A 27,867-nucleotide genomic window follows, 5' to 3' on the forward strand; every position below is an offset into this window, starting at 1 on the left:
AGCCAGCTTAAGACTAAATATTTAAAAAAATAAACCAAGATCATGGCATCTAGCCCCCTTACCACATGGCAAATAGAAGGGGAAACTGTGGAAGTAGTGACTGATTTCCTCTTCTTGGGCTCTAAAATCACTGTGGATGGTGACTGCAGCCATGAAATCAGAAGACGATTGCTTCTTGGCAGGAACGCTATGACAAACCTAGACAGTGTGTTGAAAAGCAGAGACATTACTCTGCCAATAAAGGTCTGTATAGTCAAGGCTATGGTCTTCCCAGTGGTCATGTACGGTTGTGAAAACTGGAGCATAAAGAAGGCAGAAGGCCAAAGAATTCACGCCTTTGAACTGCAGTGCAGGAGAAGACTCCTGAAAGTCCCCTGGACAGCAAGATCAATCCAGCCAATCTTAAGGTAGATCAACCCTGAATACGCCCTGGAAGGACTGATGCTGAAGCCCTGATATTTTGGTCATCTGATGTGAACAGATGACTCACTGGAGAAGTCCCTGATGCTGGGAAAGATCGAGGGCAGGAGGAGAAGAGGGGGTCAGAGGATGAGACGGCTGGACAGCATCACCGATGCAATGAACATGAACTTGGGCAAACTCCGGGAGACGGTGAGGGGCAGGGGGGCCTGGTGTGCTGCAGCCCATGGGCTCGCAGAGGTGGACACGACTGAACAGCAGGCGTACCTCCACCAGGAGGGGAGTACTGGGTCTTGGGTGGCCGGAGGCTGGGCCTGTGCTGCGTGGACCACGCGCGCCTCCACCTTCACAAGGCTGGCGTTCACATTCCCACCTCACAGACAGGGAAACTGAGGCTCCCGAGCCTGCCCAAGGCAGAGAGCTAAGAGAGGGGGCCCACACTCAGACGAAGGTCAGCTTGGGCCGGTCTTGCTTTCTCAGCACTGAGTTGGCGGCCTCTGTGCACCAAGCCTGTGCCCACTGCCTCTCTGGTGGACGGTACATCCGGCCAACGATGCCCAGGTGCAGGGTAAGCAGCAGAAAGGCCCCGCACCTGGGGCAAACGCCCAGCAGCCCTCACCTGGGTAAAGCTGCCCGGATGCGCCAGGCGGCAGGAACTTCAGCTCTGCAGCTTCGAGGATGGACACCCCTCATCTCTGGGAACAACAGCTCAGAGGCGGAACGGGGCTCAGAGACCCCGAGGACCTGGGCTCCTCCCAGCTGCCCTTGCCCCCAGCAAGCCAGCTCTACCCATTCCTGGAGCCTGGCTGTGCACCTGCAGGCTGGCCAGTGCTTGACCCCATGGCAGTGGCGGGGGGGCTTCTAGTTGATCAGGGGATTCCTGATAGCGGGCCCTCACACCTCTCAGCAGCCCCCTCTTAGGCTGCCCAGAGCAGAAAGCAGTGGGTTCTTTCTCATCCCTTGTGAATGAACCCAGAGTCCTGCATGAGGAACCCTCCACAGGGAAAGGCCGATGGACATGGTCCATGAAAATCAGGGGGCACAACAGTGTTACCGACATGACCTTTTTGTGTAAAACTGTAAACACAGTTTACAACAGAAGTACATCATCAGGAATTTTTTTTTCCCCTGGAATCAAAAGTCAACAGTATCTGTGGGGAGAAGACCTAGAGCAGGAGGAGGCCGACCCCAGAGCAGCTAGTAGTGGGGGCTTGAGGAGCCGAGAAGGCCCAGCTGAAGTCCTTCCCGCACCTGAGGCCGTGGCTCTGTCTGCTGTAAAGACGCAGAGAGCGCATAAGAGCGAACCCAGCACTCAGGGCGGAGGGCCGGGAGGATCCCAGCGTCGGCAGGGCGTGGTCGCGCCCCGTGAGAACGTGCCCCGGAAGAAGGGGCCCACGACCTCGACCGCGGCCAGGACTCAGGGGAGTTGGGAGCCTGCCCCTCACAGGGCGGAGCCGCTCACAGAGCCGTCTTTTTCTTCCTGGTGCGGGGGGCCGGCCGCAGCTCCCCCGGCCCGTGGGCGAACGGGCAGCAGTCCGCCGGCAGGACGCAGCCGTCGGGGTGATGAGCGAAGAACCAGCAGATGCGGGTTTTGAAGGTGTCGGGGGACAGCCTTCGCTTCGCCTCTGGTTCCTCCTGCTTCCGTGGCCTCTCCTCCCTCCAGTCGCGGATGCGCACGCGCCCGTTCAGAACTGCGGTTGGAACAAAGAGAAGAAACGCGCTCAGTTAGCTGCAGGCCCCAGGGGGATGGGGTGGACGCAGGCATCCCAGGAGGCGTGGCAGGGGGGGGAGATCGAGCCCCTTACCGCCCGAGGCCTGCAGTCTCCCCTAAAGCGGGGCCGGAGGCAGGGGTGAGGGGGAGCGAGGGCAGGGTGGAGGCGTGGGGCTGGGGGTGGTCAGGAGGAGCTGCCGGACACCATGGAGAGGGGTGAGAAGAATGAGCCTGAGGCCTTGGTGCTGACGAGACCGGCGTGACCATGAGGGCTGACCAGCTGGGTGACCAGCAATGGCACCGGCTTGAGGGACGGGGTGACCACGAGTGTGGTCCTGATGCAGGCAGGACGTCGGGACATCTACCACGCGGTGCTGGCCCCTGAGGACCCGCGGCCTCATCACAATCAGGAGGCAGAGTGAGACCGGGCAGGGTCCTTTCCAGCAGGTGAAGACCAGGGGTGGGGCTTATAACCAGAGGAACTGGGGGCTCCCGGCAGCCCCGGGGGCAGCAGGCTGCGATGCGGTGACGGGCGCTGGGTGGCAGGGTGACCGCAGAGCTGGGTGGCTGGAGGACCCCGGGGAGGGGTGCGCCTGTCAGCTGACCGCCTGCCTAGCGGGCTCCTGAGCTGGTGCCCTGACTGGCTGAAGCTGCCCCGCGTGTTTCCCCGGCGGTCGCCCTGTCCCGAGAAGTCAACATCCCCATGGAAATGAAGTGAAGCAGCCAAGCCCTGGTGGTTTCCCCTGGAAGCGCTAAAACCACGTGGAGATGCAACCGCTCTGGGAGAATAAAGGACACTCATTGAATAAATCTGGCTCCCCGACCTCTAAGGAAAACTTCAAAGTGGAAATGAAAGCTTGAATTTCCCCTGCAGATTGCCTCGTGTTATGGCGATGATGGGACTGCCTATCTCTGGAGATTGATGATTTACTAAAACTGTCCCTCGAAGCCAGAGGAAGGAAGCACAGAGGCGCCTCTGGGTGTGGAGGACACAACGAGGGGATTCAGCCTCCGGCATGGCAGACAAGCACCTCCAAAGGGCCAGGCGGGCCCCGCTCTCGGGAGGCAGATGGAGAGCTTGGCTCCCCGGCCTGACAGCCAGGCAGGAAACCACAGCCTTCACGGTGTGCCCACAGCAGCACCTCCTGGCACAGCCGGGAATGACACGGCCTGGCCGGAGCAGGGTGCCCAGGGCACCCCCAAACCCCAGCAGTGTCATCTGAGGGACGTGGTGCCCCTCACTGCCTGGGTGGGGTGCGAAACACCCCCAAACCCCAGCAGTGTGCATCTGAGGGACGTGGTGCCCCTCACTGCCTGGGTGGGGTGCGAAACACCCCCAAACCCCAGCAGTGTGCATCTGAGATGGGGGGGTGCCCCTCACTGCCTGGATGGGGTGTGAAACACCCCCAAACCCCAGCAGTGTGCATCTGAGACAGGGGGGTGCCCCTCACTGCCTGGATGGGGTGCAAAACACCCCCAAACCCCAGCAGTGTGCATCTGAGAGACGGGGGGGTGCCCCTCACTGCCTGGATGGGGTGCGAAACACCCCCAAACCCCAGCAGTGTGCATCCGAAAGACAGGGTGCCCCTCACTGCCTGGATGGGGTGTGAAACACCCCCAAACTCCAGCAGTATGCATCCGAAAGACAGGGTCCCCCCCACTCCCTGAACAGGCTCCAGAGAAATCTGGGGGAAGACAGTGAGGGGTTTGCTGGGACCAGAGCTGGGGAGAGACCCCCGCCGTCCAGAGGGTGGCTGGTCCCTGCCCCTCAGGGCCGGCCAGCTTGAGGCAGGCCCTCCACTGGCCACGTTTCTGGAGCAGTCCCTGCAGGGTCGGGAGAAGGGGCCCAGCCAGGACTCGTAAGGCTGGGGGAGTGGGCGCTCAGGATGAGGGGCGGCCCTGGAGATGGCAGAGGCCAGGGTGCCCCGGGGCCGGGATGGCCGGTGGCCCCTCCGCCCCCAGGACACGGCCGCCTCTGTGCCCTCCCCGCCTCCCGCCTGGGCGGGCCTGTGCCCCGTGTGTGCGCCCCCCAGCAGCTCTGGGGCCAGACCAGCAGCCTCTCCCCGGGTGGAAACACGGCCCTGATTTTCAGCGTGTCACAGGCAGGAAACGCGCCCTGCCAACGCACTCTGCCCCCATCCCGAGCCCTGCGGACTCACAAACCCACCACTCCACCCCTCCGCTGTCTCTGACCACAGACGTTGCCTGAACCAAAGTGTCCTGAGGAAGCAGCACAAGAGCCTCCCAGAAACTCTGCGGTGCTTTAGTCCCTCAGTCGTGTCCGACTCTTTGTGACCCCGTGGACTGTAGCCCACCAGGCTCCTCTGTCCAGGGGATTCTCCAGGCAAGAATATTGGAGTGGGTTGCTGTTTCCTTCTTCAGCAGATCTTCTGGACCCAGTAATCAAACCGGGGTCTCCCGCATTGCAGGCGGATAATCTTTACCGACTGAGCTGTGATGGAAGCCCAAGAACACTGCAGTGGGCAGCCTATCCCTTCTCCAGCGGATCTTCCCGACCCAGGAGTCCAACTGGGGTCTCCCGCATGGCAGGCAGATTCTTTACCAGCTGAGCTGTCAGGGAAGCCCCAGAAACTCTCTGTGGAGGTAAATTTACTGGGTGCTGGGGTGCACACAGCAGCACCGGTTCTGGGGTCCGTCTCGCCCAGGTGACCAGCCCCCCCACTCATCAGACACCCTGGGCTGAGGCCTGGTCTCCCTAGCTGGGTCCGCATCCTCAAGGCTGGGCGAGGACTCCAGCCCGGCCCGCTAGAGGCTCAGAGTAGGCGGAACTGAAGGATCCAAGACTGTCTTCACCCCCTCACTCGTGTTAATTGTGGCCGGAAAACCAGCCATGTTAGTTTAAAAAAAAAAAATCTCCTACCGAGAAAAGCCTGAGCTCAGGGCATATTTTTTGCGTGATCAGGAGCAGCGTGTTTACTGGGGCTCAATCTCCAGGCCTCTGACTCAGAAGTGTTTCCAAAAATAAATGAACATGCCCCTCAGTGCCAACCACACAGAAAGCAATCACGCACGTGAGTATTTATGATGGGGGACAAAGGACACTATTTCATGAAATCAAACCAAAAACACGCTGGGAAGAGCAGAGGGCAGAGCAGCGCCCGGCACGGTGAGTTCTCAGCTGCCGAAGCTCCGTGCAGTGGAGCCCGGCCAGCAGGGATGCCCCCCGAGTCTCCACTCACCACTGGGCTGCCCTCCACAAGCCCCCTGAGCCGCAGCTCCACCGCAGGGCCCCCGTCACAGCAGGAGCGCTTAGTCCAAGTGGAGATGAAAACAGCCCCAGAAGGCCAGCCAGGTCACCCAGAGGCACCACGGGCGTCAACACCCGCGCGCTCCTCCTGGGGGCGCTTACAGGCTGTGGGAGGGGCCGGAGGTCGTGCTCCAGCCCTGCGGGACCCCCCGCCCACCCACCCCAACCCCGTGCGACACCCCCGTGGGAGGGCGACAAAGGCGGGCGGGGAGGGCACTCGCCCTACCTGTGGCTCGGACGGCTGCCCGTGTCCCCACCCGGGACCTGTGGGCCCGGGGCTGAGGGGGCAGAGGCCCCGGGGGCTGCAGCCGCCAGCCCCACCCATGCCCACCCACTGCCCCTTCCCACACGCTGCTCCCTCTGCCCGAGATGCTCCTCCTTGTCCCGGTCACCACGACCGGCTCAGACGCCGCGTCCCGAGCTGAAGCCTCCCTGACAGGCCTCCCTCGGCGGGGACGTCACCCACAACACAGGGCGATGCAAGGGGCCGCCCACTGTCTTTAAAGCCGCACACGGAGCATTTAGGGGTGGAGAGTATGCCAGCTGGGATATGCTTTAAAATACTTCCAGAAAGAAAGAAAGCACACACAACTAACCACAGACCCCCTGGCTGAGGGGTCTGCAGAATCTCCGTCCTGTGGCTGAAGGTGAACAGGCCTCCTCTGAACCCCGGTGCCCGTGTACACATCTGTGACGCTCCCCCCAGCAGACCGCAGGGAGGGCGGGGCCAGCTCCCCACCCTGCAGAGCCTGCAGGCGGCATGGAGGAGCACGCGGGCCCAGGCCCCCGTCCCCTGCTCGCCTGGAACCCGGGCAGCAGTGCAGGGCTGGGGACTCGGGCACAGTGGGTGAGGGGCCCTCTGCTAGGCCCAGGCCGGGCTGGGAGCTCGGGGTGCTTCCAGTCTAGAGGCAGCCAGAGGCCAAAGCAAAGCAGCTGCCCCAGCTCCCCCAGGGCTGGCGCCGGGGCGCATGGCGCGCCTCACCTTGGAACACCTGCGGGCTGCTCCTCAGCAGCGTCTGCAGGCCGCCGCACTCCCGCTTCAGCCTCCGCAGCGTCTCCCGGTCCAGCTCCCCGGCCACCTCCGCCAAGGACAGGCTCCCTGTGGGAGACGGGGTTGCCCCCAAACGCGAGAGCCGTGACTGAGCCTGCGGCTCCTCCGCGGGCAGAGCTGTCGGGACTCCCCCTGCCAGCCTGTGCGCCCCGAGTCTGACCCAGCAGGACCGCCCGGCCCCCGGGCACGGCCAGTCGGCCCGCCGTGGAGCACGGCTCCAGCACCCGCTGCCGCTCAGGGCGCGGAGGGCAGGCCCATCCGCCAGCGCCCCCCAGGCCCCGCTGAGAGGGTCGGGGGAAATTAAACCCGGGCCCAGAAGGCCCTTGCTGCCCCCGGGGCTGCCCCTCAGGGGCTCCCCGATGCAGGCTCACACACGCGGCCCCGCACACCGCCTCTGGCTGGCCCTTCCGGGTGCGTGTCCCGACCCCAATTCGGGGCAGGCCCACCCCCTTACACCCCGTGTCCCCTCGGCCAGGCTGCAGACGGCAGACACCGGGCCCTGGGTCAACGAGCCCAGGGGACAGACCTACTCACTGGTCACAGAGGGCTCACACACGGGGGTCCTGGGCCTGGGTCACCAGCTCCCGTGACTGAGGCGGGGAGCCCGCAGCTGCGGGGCTACGGGTGCCCCCACCGACACCAGGCAGACTTCTCGCTGCTGGCCAGGCAGCCAGAGCGCCTCAGGGTGGGTCGACCCTCGGAGACCCACGTGGGGAGGGTGGCCGCCTGGCTCGCTGCTGTCTCCAGCATGCAGGCAGGCCTGAGACCCCATCCTTGGAGCCACCACCACCCCATACCCCTCCCTGAGCCCAGGAAGAGACCCTATCCTCGCTCACTCACAGGGTGTCCCACCCAGGCAGAGGCCACCAGCACCTCCTGGGCGCAATCATATAAAAGGGCCCCCCAGAGCAACGGGCCATCCTGGGAACTAAGGGCCAAAGGCCTTACTTTCAGCAAGGCCTGCAGGCCTGGAGCCTCTGGGCCCTTCGAGGCCTCACATGGAGCCCACCCCCCGCTTCCTCCCTCTCTAGCCTAGCCCGCCTCCGCAGGGTGCCCTCAGGAAGGGGGTGCTGACCCCCGAACTCCTCAGAGCCCCTGGGCCTCGTCTGTAGTTACATGACCGTCAGCCACCTGAACTGGGCCCCCCAAGAGGCTCTCCCAGCCAGACGGCCACAGGGTCGGGGATCCCTGGAGAGGACAGGCTCGATGGTGCTACCACGACGCACGGACATGGGGGGTGGGAGGGGTGTGGGGATGAAGGAAGAAACTCAGTGCAACTCCTCCATGCCGGGGGTCGGGGGAGACCCGCTGTTCACCACCGCTGGTCTGGCCCAACCGCGGGGCTGGTGGGCAGCACCCCCGACTGGTGGCGGGGCCTCGGTCTCCCCGGCAGCCTCGCAAGCTCTCCAGGGGCGACAGGCGCCTTCCCTCAGCCCGTCTGCACACCCCTGAGAACCTGACCCCTCGCTCTCCAAGTGAGGAAGTGAGTGCCAGTCGCTCAGTCGTGCCCGGCCCCTGGCGACCGAGCCCGGGTCTCCCGCGCTGCAGGCAGATTCTTCACTGACTGAGCTACCAGGGGAGTCCCCTGCCCTTTCGAGAGTCACAGATTCCAGCCTGCTGCTCCCCCTATGAGAGCAATCAGATACAAACGTCTCCCTTTCATCACGACTGACTTTGTGTTTTGGGATTTCAGAGACAAGTCAATTATCAGAGTAAAACATCTCCCAAATCTTCCCGAATATTCCTGGGGCCGGGGCACTTCTCCGGCAGCCAGCAACCTGGCTTTCTGTTTGGATCATTTTGGTAGACAGAAAAATGAGGACCTCTGGACCCTGAGACTTCCCTGTGACCTCAGCTTCCTCCTCTGAGGCATGAAGTTCTGTGTGTTAATAGGAACTACAAGGAAGAGGGTTTTCTAATGAGCTTGTAAGAAGCTTCCCTGTTTCCTTAAAATACACTTAATTAAAACTGACCACACAGTTTCAAGGTGACTCAGATGATAAACGATAAAGAATCTGCCTGCAATGCAGGAGCCGCAGGACACGGGGCTCAATCCCTGGGTCATGAAGATCCTCTGGAGGAGGGCCTGGCAGCCCACTCCGGTATCCTCGCCTGGAGAAGGCCCTAGGCAGAGGAGCCTGGCGGGCCACAGCCAGACACAACTGAGCGACTAAGCCACGTACGCACGGTTTCAAACTTGGTCTGCAGAAGAGAACAAGTTAAGAAGCTCCTGCCTTGCACCCAGCGGGAAGCCCGGGCTGGTGGTTACCTCCTCGATTCCAGGCCTGCGCACTCCCACCTGCAGGACTTCTTCCCAAAAGCAAGTGCGCCACTTGCAAAACCACTCGGTCAACAAACTCTCGAGGAAGGGCAGCACAGTTCCTCAGGCGCTCGGCTTTTTCCCTGGGGTGAAATCCAGACAGCCAGAGTCCTTCCGTTGGGGCTCTGGGCCCTCGCTGACCGGCACCAGCCTCCGCGGCGTGCCCAGGCCGGGCGTCCAGAGCTCCAGGTCCCTCAGGGCCAGGGGCACTGCCAGGAGCAGCCCCGGGGGGCGGGAGGGCAGGACCCCCGCTGCAGGGGCTCCCGGGGCGGCCCCGCCTACTGTTAATGTAGCGGGTCCTCTCCTCGTCCACGGAAGCCTCTCTGGTGGGCGGGTATGTCCTGGACTTCCCGATGAGACAGACCTGCAGGTGGAGGGCAGAGCAGTGCTGTAACAGGTCCCAGCGGTGCTTCCCCACGGAATCCTCTCGTCCTGGAGAACAAACTCCTCAAGTCTCAGGGACCTATCTTGACAAGGGTCCTTATTTTACAGACGAATACCAGCATGAGTGACCTCAAAATAAACTAAAAGCAAAAGCCCACAGAAAACCTCACCACTCAGACTCCCACGGAGCCTAACAAATACATACAGGCCAAGGTCGCCTTTACTGAGCCGACCAGTCACGCCCCTTCTTAAACACTTTGCCCCTCGCCCCACACACAGACCCTGACGGGAACCCCCAGAGCTCATGAGAGGCAGCCTCGCCGCGGGGCGCGGGGAGCATGTGTGCCCCCAGTAGAGCACCGGGCACCGCGTGGATGGCCCATTCACGCTGCACGTCCCGCCCGGCGCGTCCAGACGCGGGCTGCCCTGGAGCGAGAGGCCCGGTCTGCAGATGCCGCTGCGGGGACAGCGTCTCTGGACGTCCTCCACGGGCCTGACCCTGATGGAAGAGCCTCCAGTCACGTCGGAGCCCCCTCACTGCTCTGTAGCCGCGCCACCCGCTAACTGTGCCGCCCTGGGCAGGTGACGACCTCTGTGTGCGTGGAGTGAGTGCGCCGGACACGCATTCAGTCCTTGATTAACCGCTGCTGCGTGTGGACACCCCTGCTTGCATCCAACCCCGAACCACACAATCTATGTGGAAACTGAGGCTTGGAGAGGTTGCGTGGGGGCCTGTGGTCTCCAGCTGGCAGTAACAGCAAAGGCAAACACCAAAACTGTAGGATCTCTGGACACACACGACCCAAACTCTGCACGCGTGCGTGCCATGTCGCTTCAGTCATGTCCGAGTCTTCTGCGACCCCATGGACTGCAGCCCGCCAGGCTCTACCCATGGAATTCTCCAGGCAAGAACGCTGGACTGGGTGGCCACTGCCTTCTCCAGGGGATCTTTCCGACCCAGGGATCGAACCTGGGTCTCTCATGTCTCCTGCGTTGCCAGGAGGGCTCTTTTACCTCTGGCGCCACCTGGAAAGCCCAAACTCTAGCCAAATTCAACTCCCACCTCAGAAGGCTGTGACTTGCCAAGAAAGGGCATTTGAGAGGACGACATGCAGGCTCTCAGGTGAGTCCTAGAGGACGTTTCCGAAAGGATTCTGAGCCGAGACAGCACGGGTGTGCCTGAAGCTGACTGAGGGGCCCAGCACCCCGGGGGCAGCCGCTCGTCCTGCTGGGCAGTGCCTGCACTGGGCCTGAGTGCACTGCCAGCAAGCGCCGGAGCCCAGAGTTAAGCTCCATCTCCACCCTTTCCCTGCTGTCAGGCCGTGAAGCTGAGATCTGGATGACTGGCTTTTGTGTGTGTGCTTTTCTAAAAGCACCAACAGCCTAGAGTCTCAAGGAAGAAAGTGACCAGAGGTTAACATAAAACCGATGTCAACACTTGCCCCGACTCCCAGAGGTTCAAGCCCCCTGAGTGGTGAGCAGGTCAGCCCCAACTGTCTGGCAGGGTGACAGGCAGTGCAAGGGTCAATTTCTCCCGGGACAAATTCCTTTCAAGTAAATCTGAATTAATGAGGCTTTCAAAGAGAAAATCTGAAATCATTCTGAAGTTCGGAAGCAATTTTAGCCCATTACTTGGGAGTCTAAGTCCATGGTGTCACAGAGTCGGACACGATTGAGCAACTGAACTGAACTGAAGTCAGAACTTAAAGCGTTCAGCCTCCGGCAGCACCAAGGCCAGAAACCAAAGCCAAGCTGATGCCGACTCTGGGAGGCGCCCGAGGGCCAGTCGCTACCTCTGGGGAGGAGACGGGGGCCAGGTGAGGGCTCCTGCAGGGGCCACCGGCCTGGAGACGGGGGTCCTGAATGCCTGTGCGGGAGGGACCGCAGGCACGGAGTGGGCCCCGGAAACCGCCAGCGCTGGGGGCCGCCGGGTCAGAACCACACCTCTGGGGTGACGGGCATCACCGAATCGTCTACGGTTCTGTGACAAGGACCGCCCCGGTGACCAGCACACACCCGCTTGGTGGAAGGGATCCGAAGGCAGTCCTCCTCCACGTGGAAGCCACAGGCCGAGCCCACCTCCGTGATGAAGTCCAGGTACCCGCGATACTGCGTCTTGCTGCTCTGCATCCGCTGGAACTTCCCGACGAAGTCAAAGAAGCAGCAGGGCAGGACGAAGAAGCGGCAGTCATAGGAAGACCTTCAGAGACACAAAAAGTGAAAGTCCTGAAGAGGCTCAGTGAGGAAAAGGCTGCGGAAAGCCGCACGGCAAGGTGTATGGGGCAAAACGCAAATGATGTGCTACTGGGTAACCATGTTTTTCATGTAAAAAAATGAACTACAGCCTTCCCCAGCTTAAATTCTAGACACAATGTAGCATAGTACCTTTTCAAAAAAATATGAATGTAATTACTTTTATAAAAAAATATTTTTTCTATTGCAGTTGTGATCATCAGCTGAACCTAAAACTTCCTGATGCACTTGGAGACTGCAGCTGTGGATACGAAATCTCAGAGGTAGGCACCACAAGATTACGGGTTGCTGCTTGACCCATGTTATTCTTAAAAAGTCCGTATTGTGCTTCGTGAAATAAAGTCAGACAGAGAAAGACAAATACTGTGTGCTATCACCTGTATGCTGAATCAAAAAAAAAAGAATGAAAGTAACAACAAAAAAAGCAGGCTCACAGATATATAGAATGAAGTAGTGGTCACCACTGGGGAGAGAGCAGGGGTTGGTGGGTGGAAAGCAGGGTAGGGTGGGGGAGAAAAGAGATACAGAGAACTGTGTATAAGTTAAACAACATACAGGAGACACTGTGCGGCACAGCATTTTATGATATTTTATTATATAAAATATTTTATCTTTATATATTTTATATCATATATTTTATGCTAACTACAAACAGAGTACAACAATGACAATTTTTAATCACTATGTTGTACACCTGAAACTAACACTGTAAATGAACTGAACCAACAGAGCGTCTTTATACTGACAGGCAATCCCTCCTGCTATGAGAAAACGTCCCAGGAAAACACATTTCAACAGTGGATGCAAACACAATAGAACAAATCACAACAAAAATACAATGTGAACGTGTGAACCACTTATGTTACTTTATGTTTTTAAATTTAATTCAACATAGCCAATATGCCACCATAACAAGGTGAACCAGCCACGTTTAAGTGCTCCACGGCCATGAGCAGCCAGGAGCTATGGGTCTGGACAGCGAGACTGAGGCAGCGGAACATCCCCAGCCACCACGGTGCCAACGCGTCCAGCGACTCACCTGGCCGCAATGACTGGTATCCACGGCGTCAGCTCATCGGAATGATTACCGATTAGCCAGTCGACGTCAGGGAAAAGGGTCTTATCATTTGGTGTGATTGCACTTTCCTAAAAGAAAGACGCAGAACAAGACTGAACGTCTAGTCCATGAAAGCAGAGCACGGGAGGAGACAAAGAGCACAGCCCCCTGCAGAACCACGGCTGCCTGGGGCAGGTCTCAGCCCCGTGGGGCTGTGGGTCTTCACCTGCAGAAGGTAAGAAGCTGGGCCAGGAGTGAGGAATGCGTGTGCCCAGCCCAGGCCCGCCTGAGGGCGTGGGAAATGGCAACTTCGAGCATCATCACCCGAGGAGCTAACAACACCCTTCTGAGAGCTCATCAGCCTCTCATAATTAAAAACACCCTTTTTACGTGAAGGAGATGGGGTACGTGTGAACCGCTTTACTTTTGGCAGAATATGGGAGCAGGCAAGGCTTCCCGAACCTGCCTGCCAATGCAAGAGATGGACGATATGCAGGTTTGATCTCTGGGTCGGAAAGAGCCCCTGGAGGAGGAAATGGCACCCCACTCCAGCATTCTCGCCTGCAGAATCCCAAGGACAGAGCAGTCTGGAGAGCTACAGTCCACAGGGCTGCAAGAGTCGGACACAACTGAAGCGACTTAGCAGGCATGCACACCTGGGAGCAAGAAGTGGCCTGAGAGTGAGTGGGAAGCAGGGGGTCTGAGGCCGACCCGACGCGCAACCCGGCGCATTGACACAGCCTCCACAGTCCGTCAGCCCACAGTCTGAAGCGCATCCAGGGAAAGAGAAAGCGCAGGAAGAATCTACAGACACGGTGTGCACCGGCCTTCGCTACTGAGATAAGATCTCGTGTGAACACTCGGACGGCAAGCTTTTACTCATGGAGCAGGCATGCTCACCGCTGTGACGATTTCTGTGGTGAAGCTGGGAACAGCTTGTTTTTATGATTGAAGAACTTTCAGTGAACACCTATCCCTTCTGCTAGTTAATTAGCAGGCCTTCATTATTTACTAAAGTCAACAGTCTCAATAGTTAATCTGTCAGTAAGAACTGGAGAGACAAGAGAGTCTATACAGCCACTCATAATCCTCCTAATTTTAAAACTGAAGAAAGCAGCCCCCAAGGCAAGCAAGCAAAGCCCCACCTGTTTCAGAAAAAAGCTTTAATTGAAAATTTGAATACAGCAAACTGCAGTAATTCTTTTGATACAGAGTTTTACGACCAAAATTAAGACATTTTGTGATCATCACAGTGCTGTTATCAAAAGCACGTGTTTTTTCCTTAACCATCTCTTGCTTACAATCAAATGAGGCATCGGAGAAAAAGGAGCTGTATCGCAGACTTGGCCTCTGAATGTTCAGACTGCACCTGTTCATGGAGATCACTCGTTTACTAGGAAACAGACAAGCGCTGAGCACTCGTGTACACACACACACACACACACACACACACACACAATGAGGTATTAGCGATTAAAAAGACTGAAATAATGCCATTTACAGCAACATGGATGAAACTAGAAACTATCATATTCAGTGAAACAAGTCAGATAAAAACAAACATCAGGTAGGATCACTTATGTGTAGTACCTAAAATACAACGTAAATGAACTTATTTCCAGAACTGAGACAGACTCACTGACACAGAAAACAAACCCATGGCTACCAAAGGCAGGGAGGAGGGGAGGGGGACATTATGAGCCTGGGATCAGCATGTACAGACCACCATGCATACCACAGATGGACAACAAGGTCCTGCCGCATAGCACCTACGTTCAATATCCTATAATAAACCATAACGGAAAAGGCTGTGGAAAATATACATATGAATAACTGAATCCCTTTGCTGTACAAAAAAACTAATCCAGCATTACCACTTCCCTGGTGCCTCAGACGGTAAAGAATCTGCCTGCGATGCAGGAGACCCAGGTCCAGTCCCTGGGTCGGGAAGATCCCCTGGAGAAGGGCGTGGCTACCCGCTCCAGTATTCTTGCCTGGAGAATTCCATGGACAGAGGAGCCTGGGGGTCTACACTCCACGGGTTGCAAATAGTCAAGACATGACTGAGCAACTAACACTTTCACATACTTCAACTTCAAAAAAAAAAACGCCCCCAAAGTCAAGAAAGAAGTAGAATCTTCTACCTGTCCTGCAAGGGGCACAGCATGCCAGCCAGCTTCCATAGAGCCAGGACTTGAACAGAGAGCCTACTCAACTGCTGTCTGAACTTTTCACCTGAAGAAGTCATCTTGCTTCTTCACCTGGGACACACGGGATTGTGAAATCAACCATGTTACTCCCTTAGCTTTGATCATCAGCCTCGTATCACAATTCAGAGCCCAACTTTATTACCTATGTAAGAACACATGGTCCACGTATGTATCTGCAGAGCCACCCCTAGCAGGAGTCCATCCCCTAGTTTACCAGAGTTCTTCAAACCTGAGGCTTTTTAGATGTTCTCATGTGTTGTAATGTATGAACACATCCCTGTTGCTAAGTCATGTCTCATTCTTTGCAACCCCATGGACTGTAGCCCGCCAGGCTCCTCTGTCCATGAGATTCTCCAGGCAAGAACCCTAGAGTGGGTTGCCATGCCCTCCTCCAGGGGATCTTCCTGACCTTGGGGTTGAACCTGTGTCTCTTGCAGAGCAGGGAGATTCTTTACCCACTGAGCCATCAGGGAAGCCCTGTTTGACTATATAAGCAAGTGCAAACTATCACAGCATAAAGCAGAGCGTAAATACATAATGAAAACCTGAGCAAGTAAAGAGGTGTCGGGCATCTTCAATGAATGTCCCTGCCTCCAACCTTTTTAATTTTTGGCAACACTACTCTCAACTTTAAAAGAAAGGCGAAGAGAAAATAATAGCCTTGAAAACTTTTTTTTCTATTCACAGGTGAAACAATATATTAGAGATTTGTTTCAAACACAGTGAGGCTAATGCTGGGGTTCTGGGGGAGGGGATGAGACAGAAGAACAATGCTGAGCTGGCCCCTGAGTTTCTGGGATTCACTACAAGCTCCTCTCCACTTCTGCATGTTCCCAACGTCCTCCACCCTGAAGAGTAAATGGTTCTCCTACTTGTCCGTCAGCGTCCTGCCCTTGTGCAGATGAGAGGCGGTGTCCGAGCCACACCCATGCATCTTACCAGCTCAGGGACAACGGTCTGCAGGCGATGTGGGCGGCTGGGCAGCAGAAGCCCCCATGGCACTCCAGAGCCAAGGACGGAGCCCCAGGGCCACGCGCTCCCCAGCTGACCTGGAGGTCTGGATGAGAGGCCAAGGCTGGGAAGCGCTGCAGCCCAGACCTGCCGGGCGGGTGCTGTGGGGGAGCTGCCCACCTGCGTGCCCCCAAGACCCCTCCCTCTCTGACAGCATGGAGCTGCTCCAGACCTCAGCGGGGCTGACGGCAGCTCTGTGGCCCAACTGAGATCCAGCCGCCAGGGAGCCGGAAGCCACCATGCCGTCTCCACGAGACGTCCGCACGCCCACAGCCCAGCCCTGCCCGCACCCCGTGCTCCCCTTCCTCAGACTCGCTGCCAACTTGTCCCTGGCTGGAGGCCTCTCCTGCCCACCCTGCCCCCAGCCCTGACCCGGTCCCCGCAGGGAGGGCACCCACTGCCAAAGGAATGTTTCAACTGCAGCCTGCGGCAGGCTCCAGAGGGGATGCCCCCAAAGCACCCCTGGGGTGCAGACCTGGGGTCAAGACAGCACCTCTGCTCTGGAGGTCAGTGTCCTCCCTTCATTATAACCGGAGGCGGGGAAAATCTAAGGGGGCATCCTCGGTTCAAGCCTCGGAGCAGGGAGCTGAGTCTGGACTGCTGCGGTCACTGGCACCTCTGACTGGCCACCTCCCACAGACTTTCTCCTGGAAACAACTGCACTGGGGACACCCTGCTGAGGTCAGGGAAGGGACAGAGCCAGTACCTCCAGGCGGGTCTGGGGTCCATACATGTCCCAGATTTTTCTTCTTCGCACGTCTATGCCTCGGCCTGGATGCTGAAACGATGAATTTCAGGAACCAAAGGTTAACGTGGCTGTGTCATCATAAATGAGCGAGAACGAAGCAGACACCACAGGGACACTGCCTGAGAAGCGCAGCGACCCTGGGTGTCTGAGAACAGACACTCTCGGCCCAGGGCCCACACACAACGTGGGCTGCGGCGCCTTCGTGAGGCGAGGCCTGGAGACATTGCCAGGCTCACACAAGGCCCCGGGGGACACCTCCCTTAAAGGGAGCCACCTCTGCGCTCAGCCAAGCTCAGCTCCGGGCCCGCCTTCTCGTCCAGCCCAGACGAGCCCTGCTCCGGGGTTCTGAGCACCCAGTGCACCCCGACCACCCGCAGCTCTCCCCGGGCCCCACCCCTGGCTCCCAGTCACCGTGCAACGTGCTAACACCCGCAGACAAGCTGTCCCAGGGCCCGCACACTCTATCAAGCACCTCAGAAGGCAGCCCAACAACCTCATCCCAAAGCCCAGCGGAGGAGGACATGCGCTTGTCCACAAGGCAGGATGGTGCGGCCCTGGGGGGCGGGGGCACTGCTACCCGCGCGCCCGGAACCACTCCCGGCTCTCACGGCCTCCGCTCCACAGCCAAGAAAACGGTGGCAGATCTGAGCGTCACAGTCTCACACTCGTGCTCAGCATGTGGGCACCGGCCAGTCCTCCGAGCTAGACTCCAAGCTCCTAGAGAGCAGAGCTTCCCTCGTCCCTTTCCCCTCCCCACGCCTTGAAATGGTGGGTTTTCCAAACAAAGTACCAACAAGAACACCCAGGCTGCTGAAAGGGTGTCATTCGCAGGCCGTCTGTCCCCAAGGACCCTCTTCTCGTCCAGCGAGGCGGCTGCCTCACCTTCCTGGGGACAGGCTGCCTGCTCGATGGTGTCACCACCAGCCACGCGCCAACAGCCCGGCCACCTCCAAACCCAGGTCACACCAGCAGAGAAAGGCCTCGTACTGGACGTGAAGACACCCTAGAAAGGTCTAGAAACTTCCCCCAGCGCGCTTTACCCCCTCGTTGCTCAGGATGTGGACCAGGAGGCCATTCCCGCAGCCGAGGTCCACGAAGGACTGCCGGGCAGTCTCTCGCCGTTCGGCTCTCTCTTCCTCCCAGAGGATCTAAAGTCAACAGGAAAAACAAGGTCAGTCTGTGATGCACTCTGCCCAGGAGTAATTCAGACGCAATGCCACGTGGGGCTGCAGTCCTCTCCCAGGAGAGGCGGGCAGGCCTCTGGGGCCTGGGGCCTCCACACCGGCGATGCCCAGGTGAGCAGAGGGAGGCGGGGGCGGCCCCCTGCTCACACCCGAGGCGGCGCGGGCTCCAGACCTCCTCCTCTCCCACCCAGAGCCCACGCTCACACGGTCGGCTCTGGGCAGGAGTTCTACAGATCACTATTAGTTCCTCCCAGCCTTCTCTAAGTTCTTCAGGTTTTGTATACTTTGAGAGGCCTGATTACTTCTAAGACTGAGAGAATTACAGTTGAAAGGAATCATAGCTTATCTCCTCTAGACGTTTCACAGATACGGAAACCAAGACTATAAAGCTAAAGGGTGTGCCCAAGTCCAGGCAGTCAGCGAACTGGCCAGGAAGGCCCCGAACCTGCATCACCAAATGTGAGGGCGGGAGGCAGGTGCTCAACCTGGCCTTGGGGGCCCCTAAGGGCTCCCTAGCACCAGCCGGCGTCTCAGTGTTGACTAGTAATTTGGAAAAAATCGAATTCCTGTTGGTTCAGCATCTAAACTTGTTCTACATTCACACAAAAGCACCATGCAAAACTTAAAAAAAAAAAAAAATTACACGTGTAACCAACCCTGACAAGTGAAAGTCACTCAGTCATGTCTGACTCTTTGTGACCCCATGTACTATACGGTCCATGGAATTCTCCAGGCCAGAATACTGGAGTGGGTAGTCTTTCCCTTCTCCAGGGTATCTTCCCGACCCAGGGATCGAACCAGGGTCTCCTGCATTGCAGGTGGATTCTTTACCAACTGAGCTATCAGGGAAGCCCAGCCTTGACAAACAGAACTACAGAAACCTTGAGCTGCTGCAGGCAGCCTTCCACCCTCCAGCCGCTCAGGGCACACACTGTCTTACCAGCAGGTAGGCGGCAATGGCCACATCTTCATATACAAACTTCTCAGGGTCAGTGACTTCAGGCCACACCTACAAAATTATCGAAAACATTTGTAAATTTTCACTGTACCTGCATGTAACGGGACACATGGAGAGCAATGGGGTCCAAAGTAAGATTTCAGAATAAAGACACTTAGATGAGGCCACTGGACCCTAGGGGAAAAGGCTCAGCTACGCTACCTGCACGCCCCCCACCGGCCCCCCGCCCAAGACTGAGTCTGATGAACAAGGAATCGAGTGGTCGGGGTGTCAAGGAAACCAAGGGGCAGGGGTCATGGGGTCAGGGGTCAGTGCTCCACTGGTGGTCTGTTGGCGTCTTGCTCTCACTCACCAGGAGTGTCACTCAGCTGTTTCATCCCCATCTCCCTATTTGTAAAGATTACGACTTAACGACCAAGCAGGATGACCGTCAGGTCCCTTGAACCTAGAAGACGCTGGCTGTCCAAGTGTGAGGCCTCACTGTTAATACCAGTAATGTGCACAACAGGTGTCTTGCAGATGAGAAAAAAACCAACCGCCAATGTTACAAGTTCAGATTTCTGTTTCCAGTCTAGGGTAGACAGTTCACATGAACCATCTCACCAAGGACGATTTCAAAAGCTGGAAGAAGAAAGGAGTGCCTCCGTGAAGCTTCTGAATAGCAGGATAGAAGGACCACTAGGCCAGGACCTGGGAAGGAAGGCGGGGCGCAGTGAGGCCAGCCGGCCCGGGACCAGCGCGTGGTCCCCGAGGAATGAGCAGGTGCTGCTCAGGCCTGAGGCTTGGAGATGCTTTGTTACACGGCAACAGCAGATTAAACAAAACAGAACAGAACGCTGTGGTGATAAACCGTGGTCGCTTCCGGAGAAGGCAGGGAGACACGCCAGGAAGAAGACAAAGGAGGCCAGCTCCGTCAGCAGGCGCCTCGGTTCCAGACGCCCCGCAACGTGAACGCTGCAGGAAGGTGCTCTGTGCGTGTGTGCTCAGTCGTGCCCAACACTGCGACCCCATGGACTGCAGCCCGCCAGGCGCCTCTGTCCATGGAACTCTCCAGGCCAGAGAACTAGAGGGGGTTGCCATTTCCTACTCCAGGGGAAGTAAGGTGAGCCAAACAGACTTTGGTTTCCAAGTGCATATGAAAGTTACCTTTAAACTATACTGTAGCTTATTGAGTGTGTGGGCTGGAAGAAGCACAAGCTGGAATCAAGGCTGCTGGGAGAAATATCAATAACCTCGGATATGCAGACACGATGACACCACCCTTATGGCAGAAAGTGAAGAAGAACTAAAGAGCCTCTTGATGAAAGTGAAAGAGGAGAGTGAAAAAGTTGGCTTAAAGCTCAACATTCAGAAAACTAAGATCATGGCATCCAGTCCCATCACCTCCTGGCAAATGAATGGGGAAACAGTGGAAACAGTGACAGACTTTATTTTTTGGGGCTCCAAAATCACTGCAGACGGTGATTGCAGCCATGAAATTAAACAACACTTACTCCTTGCAAGGAAAATTATGATCAACCTAGACATCATATTAAAAAGCAGAGACATTACTTTGTCAACAAAGGTCCATCTAGTCAAAGCTATGGTTTTTCCAGTAGTCATGTATGGATGTGAGAGTTGGACTATAAAGAAAGCTGAGCACTGAAGAATTGATGCTTTTGAACTGTGGTGTTGGAGAAGACTCTTGAGAGTCCCTTGGGCTACAAGGAGATCCAACTAGTCCATCCTAAAGGAAATCAGCCCTGGGTGTTCACTGGAAGGACTAATGTTGAAGCTGAAACTCCAATACTTTGGCCACCTGATGTGAAGAGGTAACTCAATTGAAAAGACCCTGATGCTGGGAAAGATTGAGGGCAGGAGAAGGGGATGACAGAGGATGAGATGGTTGGATGGTATCACCGACTCAATGGACATGGGTCTGGGTGGACTCCAGGAATTGGTGATGGACAAGGAGGCCTGGTGTGCTGTGGTTCATGGGGTTGCAAAGAGTTGGACACGACCGAGCAACTGACCTGAACAGAAAATCATTATGCAAAAAAAAAAAAGGAGGTACTTTAATTAAAAAATACTTTACTGTTGGGGTTTGTTGGCAATCCAGTGGTTGGGACTCCATGCTTTCACTGCTGAGGACACAGGTTCAATCCCTAGTTGGGGAACTAAGATCCCACAAGTGGCATGGTGCAGCAAAAAAAAAAAAAACTTTATTCCTAAAAAATGCCAACCCTCATCTAAGTCTTCAATGAACTGTAGTACTAACTTCAAAAGGTCACCATGATCACAGGTCATCATGACAAATATATCATAGTGAACAAGTTAGAAATACTGGGCAAATTACCAAAAACACATCCAGACATACGAACTGAGCCAATGCTTTCGGAAACCAGTGCCAACAGACCTTCTTCACAAGGGGCTGTCACGAATCTTCAATTTGTGAAAAATACAATATCTGCAAAGCACAGTGTGCCGAGATATGCTTATAATGCTTTCTTTCTTAAGCTGGGTGTGAATACACAGATGTTTACTGTTATCTCTCCCTGCTCCCCACATTTTAGATACAAAGTTAAGGACATTTTATAAAATTGATCTCTTTTTTGGAAGTATATGCTTTTGTACTTTAAATTTTCATATGTTTTCTCCAGATGACTTTTTGGTTATACTCAAGAATTATGGCAATTTAGTAATTAATTTAATACTCAATTATTTTTAGCTAAAAATACTTCCTTTTTGTTCTCCCGGAAAAAAAAAAAATTAGTAACGTGCCAAAAAAAAAAATCTTTTCCCATAACATAATTGCCAATGTTTTTATGGTTTACAACCCTAAATATGTCAAAGTACGGCTGTAATGGGGGCCACAGGTGGGTATATTTTGACTTAATATCTGTGTCTCTATGAAACTAAAAGGCACACAGGAAAAACGATGTTAGCTGGAGTAGTCTGGCACATCACCTCTTTTAAAAGGGGATGGGGGGGGTCCCAGACCTCTTTCCCCAGAATTACCTTGACCATGTCCTTGTACTTCTCTTTAAGTGCCTGGTAAGCCTTACTGTACTTCATGATGGAGATGAGGGACAGGGTGCTTTTGAACCCACTCTGCCTGGTCTCCACACACCACCTGGCCAACTTGGCCAGCAACTCTTCTCCAAGCCAGGTGGGTTTGGGATACACAGTGCCATCTGAATGCCATCGTTCTGGACAGAAAATTAAAACAGATATGAACCTTTGAAAATAAGAGAAATATGAATAAGCAGAGCTGGTTTCAAGTCTTATTTTTAAACTCTACATTTATTTACCAAAAGAAGAGAGAAGTTAAGGGAACTATCTATGATTTCCAAATACTGTACCCAAAACACAAAACAATCTGCAACTAGTTACAGAATTTCATCCTGTAGAGAAAAACACATTTAAAGAGCAAAAAGAATTCCTCCTCCCTTGCAAATGTTGTTAAACATGCATTTACACATCTTAACAAAGCCCAGTAGAAGGAGGGACAAACAACAGGGTTCCTCTCACATCCCGCTCACATGTTAACCAGCCAGATTCTAAAGTATCCACAGTTTCTTTAACTTTTCCAGGTTTTATACATTTCACATGTGCATCCCAGATACACAGCGCTGGTTCACCAAGTATTCCCTGGCCAGAGAAGTGATGCTCAGTCACCAAACTGAGGACACACAGGCAGTTGCTGGGCCCCTAGTCCATGCTGACCACTGTGCGTCCTCCGCCAGCGGAGTGCAGGGCGGCTACCGCCCCGGTCTGTCCAGCTTGCTGCGTGACCCAGCCCCCGAAGCACCTGGTCACGGCAGGTGCTCGCTCCCGAGGACCCAGGTCAGGACGACATACTCTCTAGGGCTGCAAGCCAGGCAGCGAGATGCAGGGAAGTGTCGAGTTTGTCGGGCTACAGAAAAGGAGGTGGCATTCAATGGGAGCCCCTAAGAAGAAGCACAGCACAGGCAGCTGGGTGGGGCAGGGCACGGGGTAGGCCGGCGGGAGGGGAGGGCCGGCAAGGAGTCCCCGGCTGGGGAGAGCTGTGCTGTCACGTAGCCCCGCCCGGGGGGAGCTGTAACTGTCGAGGGGCCCCGTCTGGTGAGCTGTACTGTCAGGCTTTTGCCACCAGCACGTCAGAGGACACAGGTCACTCTCAGAAGAAACAGGAGTCTCCACTGAGAGTTGCAACCAGGTGCCCGTCACCAGGTGGGCGACAGGCAGGGAGAGGCGGGGAGGGGGAGGGGGGAGGGGCGGGGCGGGGCGGGGCTCCGGGAAGCACTGGCTGCTCCCCTCCCCTTCCCTGCCCTTGGACAGCGGTCCTGCTGGACTCATGCAGGCCCTTCCCCTGCTCTTCCTCGGCCCCATGCTCTCTCCCAGGTGATGCCGGGGCCCCCGCACTGCCCCTCACCTGCTCAGGCCTCTCGGGGTCCCCCCCCGCCCACGCTGGGACGATGGCAGCCCTGCCCTGGTCAACGAGGGGGCTCCTGTAGCCCTGCGCGTGGTAGCACCGGCCTTAGAGCATTCACCTGCCTTCTCCCTGGGCCGTGCTGACCCCGGGTACCCAGTGCGACCACATGGTGGGGAGACCACAGAGCCTGCTGAAACGAGGCGCTGACCAGGAGCGCCACCAAAAGCCCACTGACTCGGCCAGCCCCACTGTGACCCGTGCTCAGCGGGGCAACAACAGGAAACATCATCTGGTCAAGACGTGGAGTGGCCAGCCGAGTGCTCAGAGCTGGTGGAGGACAGGGACGGGTTTCACCACGTCAACCACGCTGAGCACCTGCCGCGGCCAGGCCCCGGGCCAGGCTTTCCCACCAGGGCCGGCGGACAGCAGGCTCCAGGGCTCACCCCCAAGCTCCCGCATCAGCACTCGCTGGACAGCCCCCAGGGGCACACACGGCTTTCCCCCCGTGTCTGCCCACACTCCCCAGCAGACAAGTAGGGACCCTCGGGGGAGGCTCCCCGCCGGGGCAGACCCTGGCCATCCCACCCAGTGTCTGACAGGGCCCTGGGAAGCCTGGCCCAGCCCCCTCCTCAGGGGCTCAAAAGGATTAAACCTGTTTCAGAGGTGAGAAGAGTGAGGGGCAGAGGCGACACTCCCAAGGTCGCACTGCTGGCAGGACCCACGTCGATGAGGCTGCCAACCCAAGCTCTCCCACTGTGCCCCTGGCTCTCCGTGAAAGCACGTGCACAGCTCACGGCAGTCAAACAGACACAACCCAAGGGCTGTCAGGGAAAAAGAGACCCATGCAGATCTCCAGGAAAAGAGCAGAAGAGTAGCGCGTGATCTCCCTCTCCTCTGACTTTTCCATTTAAAAAGTACCAAATGGAAGTAAACCAAATTTCACACTTTCCGGACAGAGCCAAACACCATGTGGATTTAAGGGAACAGATTAAACTGCTGCATTTAGAATAAAACATCACTGAATACTCACTATGTCTAAGACCACGTGAGCCTCAGCAGGAAATACAAAAGGAGGCTTCCGCCTACCCCTGTTACCAAGGTGTAAGAAATTACAAAACAACAGAAGGATGGGTTTTATTTGAATTCAGGTGCTGTGAACCAGCAAGGCTACATGGATAGTAGGGGCCAAAGACTCCAGCCAGGCTGTGACCACCCATGTGCCAAAAGGAACTAGGATGTATCAGGCTAAAACATGGACCAGAAAGCACAGCCCACAAACCTGATCTGCCTGAGGGCGAGTCCCTGTAGCTCCTTGGGGACCCAGGATCTTACAGCTGCCCAAAGAAATCACTGCTTGAAACCAGAGATCATCGAGAAAGAGGAATGTTATCCAGTACTCACCATTCTCCTTCGCTGTGACTGAGCTGGATTTGATACATGTTGCTCATTTTCACCTTTAAATTCCCTTCCTCATCCTCTTCCAAAGGTAAAAAAGTTACAGCTCCATTGAGGACATCTGGGGAGACAGAAGATAGGGATGATCAATTAAAACTGCTCAGTTCAGAGGCTGACTGGAAGTGGTCTTAAACACACAGCACTGAATCCACCCCCATCAATGTGCCTTCAACCCCCAGGGCTTTTCCCCATTTGACTGACCACAGTGACTGTCCTGGTCACGGCTGTATCTCCAAACCTAGCCCGCCCCGCTCTTCACTGAGAGCAACTCCCATGTGCGCACGCAGACATCCACGTCTGAAGGCCTTGTAAGCATGGATGTGCTCATCCCCGCAGGCCGGGAGAGCTCAGTTCAGTCTCTCAGTCGTGTCCGATTCTTTGTGACCCCATGGACTGCAGCACGCCAGGCCTCCCTGTCCATCACCAACTCCCGGAGTTTACTCAAACTCATGCCCATTGTGTTGGTCATGCCATCCAACCATCTCATCCTCTGTCATCCCCTTCTCCTCCCACCTTCAATTTTTCCGAGCACCAGGGTCTTTTCAAATGAATCAGTTCTTCACGTCAGTTGGCCCAAGTATTGGAGTTTCAGCTTCAACAGCAGTCCTTCCAATGAATACCCAGGACTAATTTCCTTTAGGATGGACTGGCTGGATCTCCTTGCTGTCCAAGGGACTCTCAAGAGTCTTCTCCAACACCACAGTTCAAAAGCAGAACTGTAAGAGGTGTTGAAAGCCGAGGGCTCCTAGACTAGTTCAGCCATCAGGATCAGGTCTCTCCTCCAGGAGGAGGGGACCCCTGGGAAGAGGCACAGAGGCCAGCAGTACTGGGGGGCGGGGGTGGAGGTACGCACCCACCAGCGACTCAGCATCACTGCTTCCACACAGAGCCGCGTCCAGAGCAGCCCACACCCTAACACCCAGAACCTGTGACCTCACGGTGTTACACAGCAAAGGGGGACTCTACACATGTGACAGGGTTACGGTGCGGGCCTTAGGAGAGAAAGAGGGTACCCTGGATGATGTGGGGGCCGGGGGGGGGGGGGGGGCGGGGGGCGCGCCAGTCTAGCCACGAGGGCACCAGAAGGCTGAGCCGTGTGTCCAGCTAGAGGCAGAAGAGATGCGGCAGCAGGAGAGGTCAACGAGGCTCCAGGCGCGAGAAGGATCCGGCACAGCTGCCAGCTCTAACGTGCTGGGAGGCCGTTTTCCTCACCCCTTTACCTACTGAAGTCCTCCCAACCACTCATCGTCCCGCCCTCCCTCACCTTCTCCCCCAGGCCTTCCAGACCACACTCCGGTCAACAACCCCATCCTCTGTATTAAGGATCCACATTTCTACATTTCCCCTCCATAAACAATCTACAACCTCCTGAAGGCATCATGAATTTGAGCAAACTCCGGGAGATGGTGGAGGACAGAGGAGACTGGCGTGCCGCAGCCCATGGGGTGGCAAAGAGTCAGACAAAATTTGGTCACTGAACAACAAGGCCATCAGGAGGAAACAGGCAGGCCAGGCACCTTTAGCCCTTTGCACTTACTGCCCGCTTTTTAACCTAACTGTATCCCCTGCCAAAGACGCCCTCCTGGACCAAACTCTAGGCAACCTCCTCTGGGCCCTGTCTCTGTTAGGGTTCAGCCGTGGCCCATGAAGACTGGAACAAACACTGTCACTGTTCCCAAGAACTCAAGACCACATCCCAAGCAGGACTCTGGGCCCCCCTGAAGTGCCCACTTGGGAAAACTCAAGGCTGACATTAGAACAGACTGTTTCAGCCCATACCTGAAGATGGGGTTGCTATGACCCCAGCTTCTATCGGAGAGGAGGACCCAACTTCCGAAGGCACCAGTTAGCAAACCCTGGATGGGCTCTGCACGACCTATCACCCCAGCTTTCCTGCTTTTTGTTACTCTTTCACCTCCCTCACAACAATGCCCCGGTCTCTTCTTTCACTCTCCCTGTAAAACACCCAGTCTCTTCTGGCACAAAGCAGAGTAGTTATCGCTCAGTCGGTGTCCGACTCTTTGAGACCCCCAAGGACTGTATAGCCCGCCAGGCTCCTCTGTCCACGGAGATTCCCAGGCAAGGATCCTGGAAAAGGGGTTGCCATTTCCCACTCCAGCGCCGTGAAAGGGTATCACCAATTAAAACCCGTCCCTGCCACTGTAACTGGTGCCTGGCTCTGTGGGGAATCTCTTGACAAACTGCCACTATCAGAAACACACTCTTTATACCTTGCACGACCATTTCTCTCCTCGGACCACGAAGCGGGCAATGCGGGTTCGTTTTGGGGATGACGGTTCTGAGCACCAAGTCGAGCTCAAGCCGACCCTCTGGAGGCGATCCTGCCCCGGGGCGGGTGAGGAAGGCTAGCGCCTCTCGATTGTCGCCGGCGAGGCTCCGAGCGAAGGCGTCCCACAGAGAACCCAGGTCGGCGGCGGGGAGGTCGCCCTCCCGGGCTGCAGCCTTGCCGGGTTGCCCAGGCGTCCCTGAGAGCTGAGGCGTGGCGGCGGCGGCGGCGGCGGCTGCTTCCCCGGGCTCCTCCTCTGGCTGGCGCCGGCCCTGGGCCTCCTGGCGGCCCAGTTCGGGGCCCGCGCTCGATCCAGTGCCCGGGCCCCCGTCGAAGGAACGCCGGATGGGTCCCGGCCCCGAGTCGGGCCCACATCCTCCAGCCTTCGCAAAACTCTCCGGCTCTGGGCCTGTACTGGGCCTGGGGTGGGTGTGCTCGGTCTGGGGCAAGGAGACGCTCCGCCGGGCCTCCAGACGGACGCCACACAGCCGCTTGTTGGCCACCTGCGGCTTCTCCACCCACACGGCTACCGCCGCCCAGAAGCCGCCCGGGAGCATCCGCGAACCCGGGTCTCTCACCACGACTCTGGCCACCTCAGCCATGACTAGCCTTGGGCCCCCGGCTCAAGCGGCGCGCGGCGATGACGCTTGCGGCCTGGCGCGGCCCGTTTGCGTCACGGGGCGGGGCGCTGGGACCGGAAGTGAAAGGGAAGATGGTGGACCTATCGCTTCTCTTGTTTTGAGTTCCTTGGCGCGTGGTTCCGGTGGAGAGTTCTGAGCTGAGGAGTATAACGTTTGCTCAAAGGCCCTCCTAGTCAAAGCTGTGGTTTTCCCAGTAGCCATGTAGGGATGTGAGAGTCGGACCATAAAGAAAGCTGAGTGGCAAAGAATTAGTGCTTTTGAACTGTGGTGTTGGAGGAGACTCTTGAGAGTCAGTTGGACTGCAAGGAGATCCAACCAGTCCATCAGAAGATCAGTCCTGGGTGTTCATTGGAAGGACTGATGCTGAAGCTGAAGCTCCAATACTTTGGCCACCTGATGTGAAAAGCTGAATCATTTGAAAAGACCTTGATGCTGGGAACAGTTGACGGTGGGAGGAGAAGGGGACGAGAGAGGATGAGATGTTTGGGTGGCGTCACTGACTCACGCACATGAGTT

At 56.5% G+C, this 27,867-nt stretch overlaps 1 protein-coding gene across 1 annotated transcript; it reads right to left on the reverse strand.

Annotated features, from left to right (window-relative positions):
- Positions 1 to 1,470: 1,470 nt before the first annotated feature.
- TRMT44 (tRNA methyltransferase 44 homolog) lies at positions 1,471 to 27,356 on the reverse strand. Its single transcript, XM_043906073.1, has 11 exons — positions 26,655 to 27,356; positions 24,370 to 24,484; positions 21,573 to 21,792; positions 18,558 to 18,626; positions 17,474 to 17,581; positions 16,392 to 16,463; positions 12,447 to 12,553; positions 11,171 to 11,354; positions 8,720 to 9,134; positions 6,382 to 6,498; positions 1,471 to 2,111 (listed from the first exon to the last, which is right to left on the reverse strand). The coding sequence occupies exons 1-11, from the start codon at positions 27,310 to 27,312 to the stop codon at positions 1,879 to 1,881; spliced, it is 2,298 nt and encodes a 765-aa protein (XP_043762008.1). The 5' UTR covers positions 27,313 to 27,356; the 3' UTR covers positions 1,471 to 1,878.
- Positions 27,357 to 27,867: the final 511 nt, after the last annotated feature.

The sequence above is a fragment of the Cervus elaphus genome, chromosome 6 (genome assembly GCF_910594005.1).
Source record: "Cervus elaphus chromosome 6, mCerEla1.1, whole genome shotgun sequence".
NCBI lineage: Eukaryota > Metazoa > Chordata > Mammalia > Artiodactyla > Cervidae > Cervus > Cervus elaphus.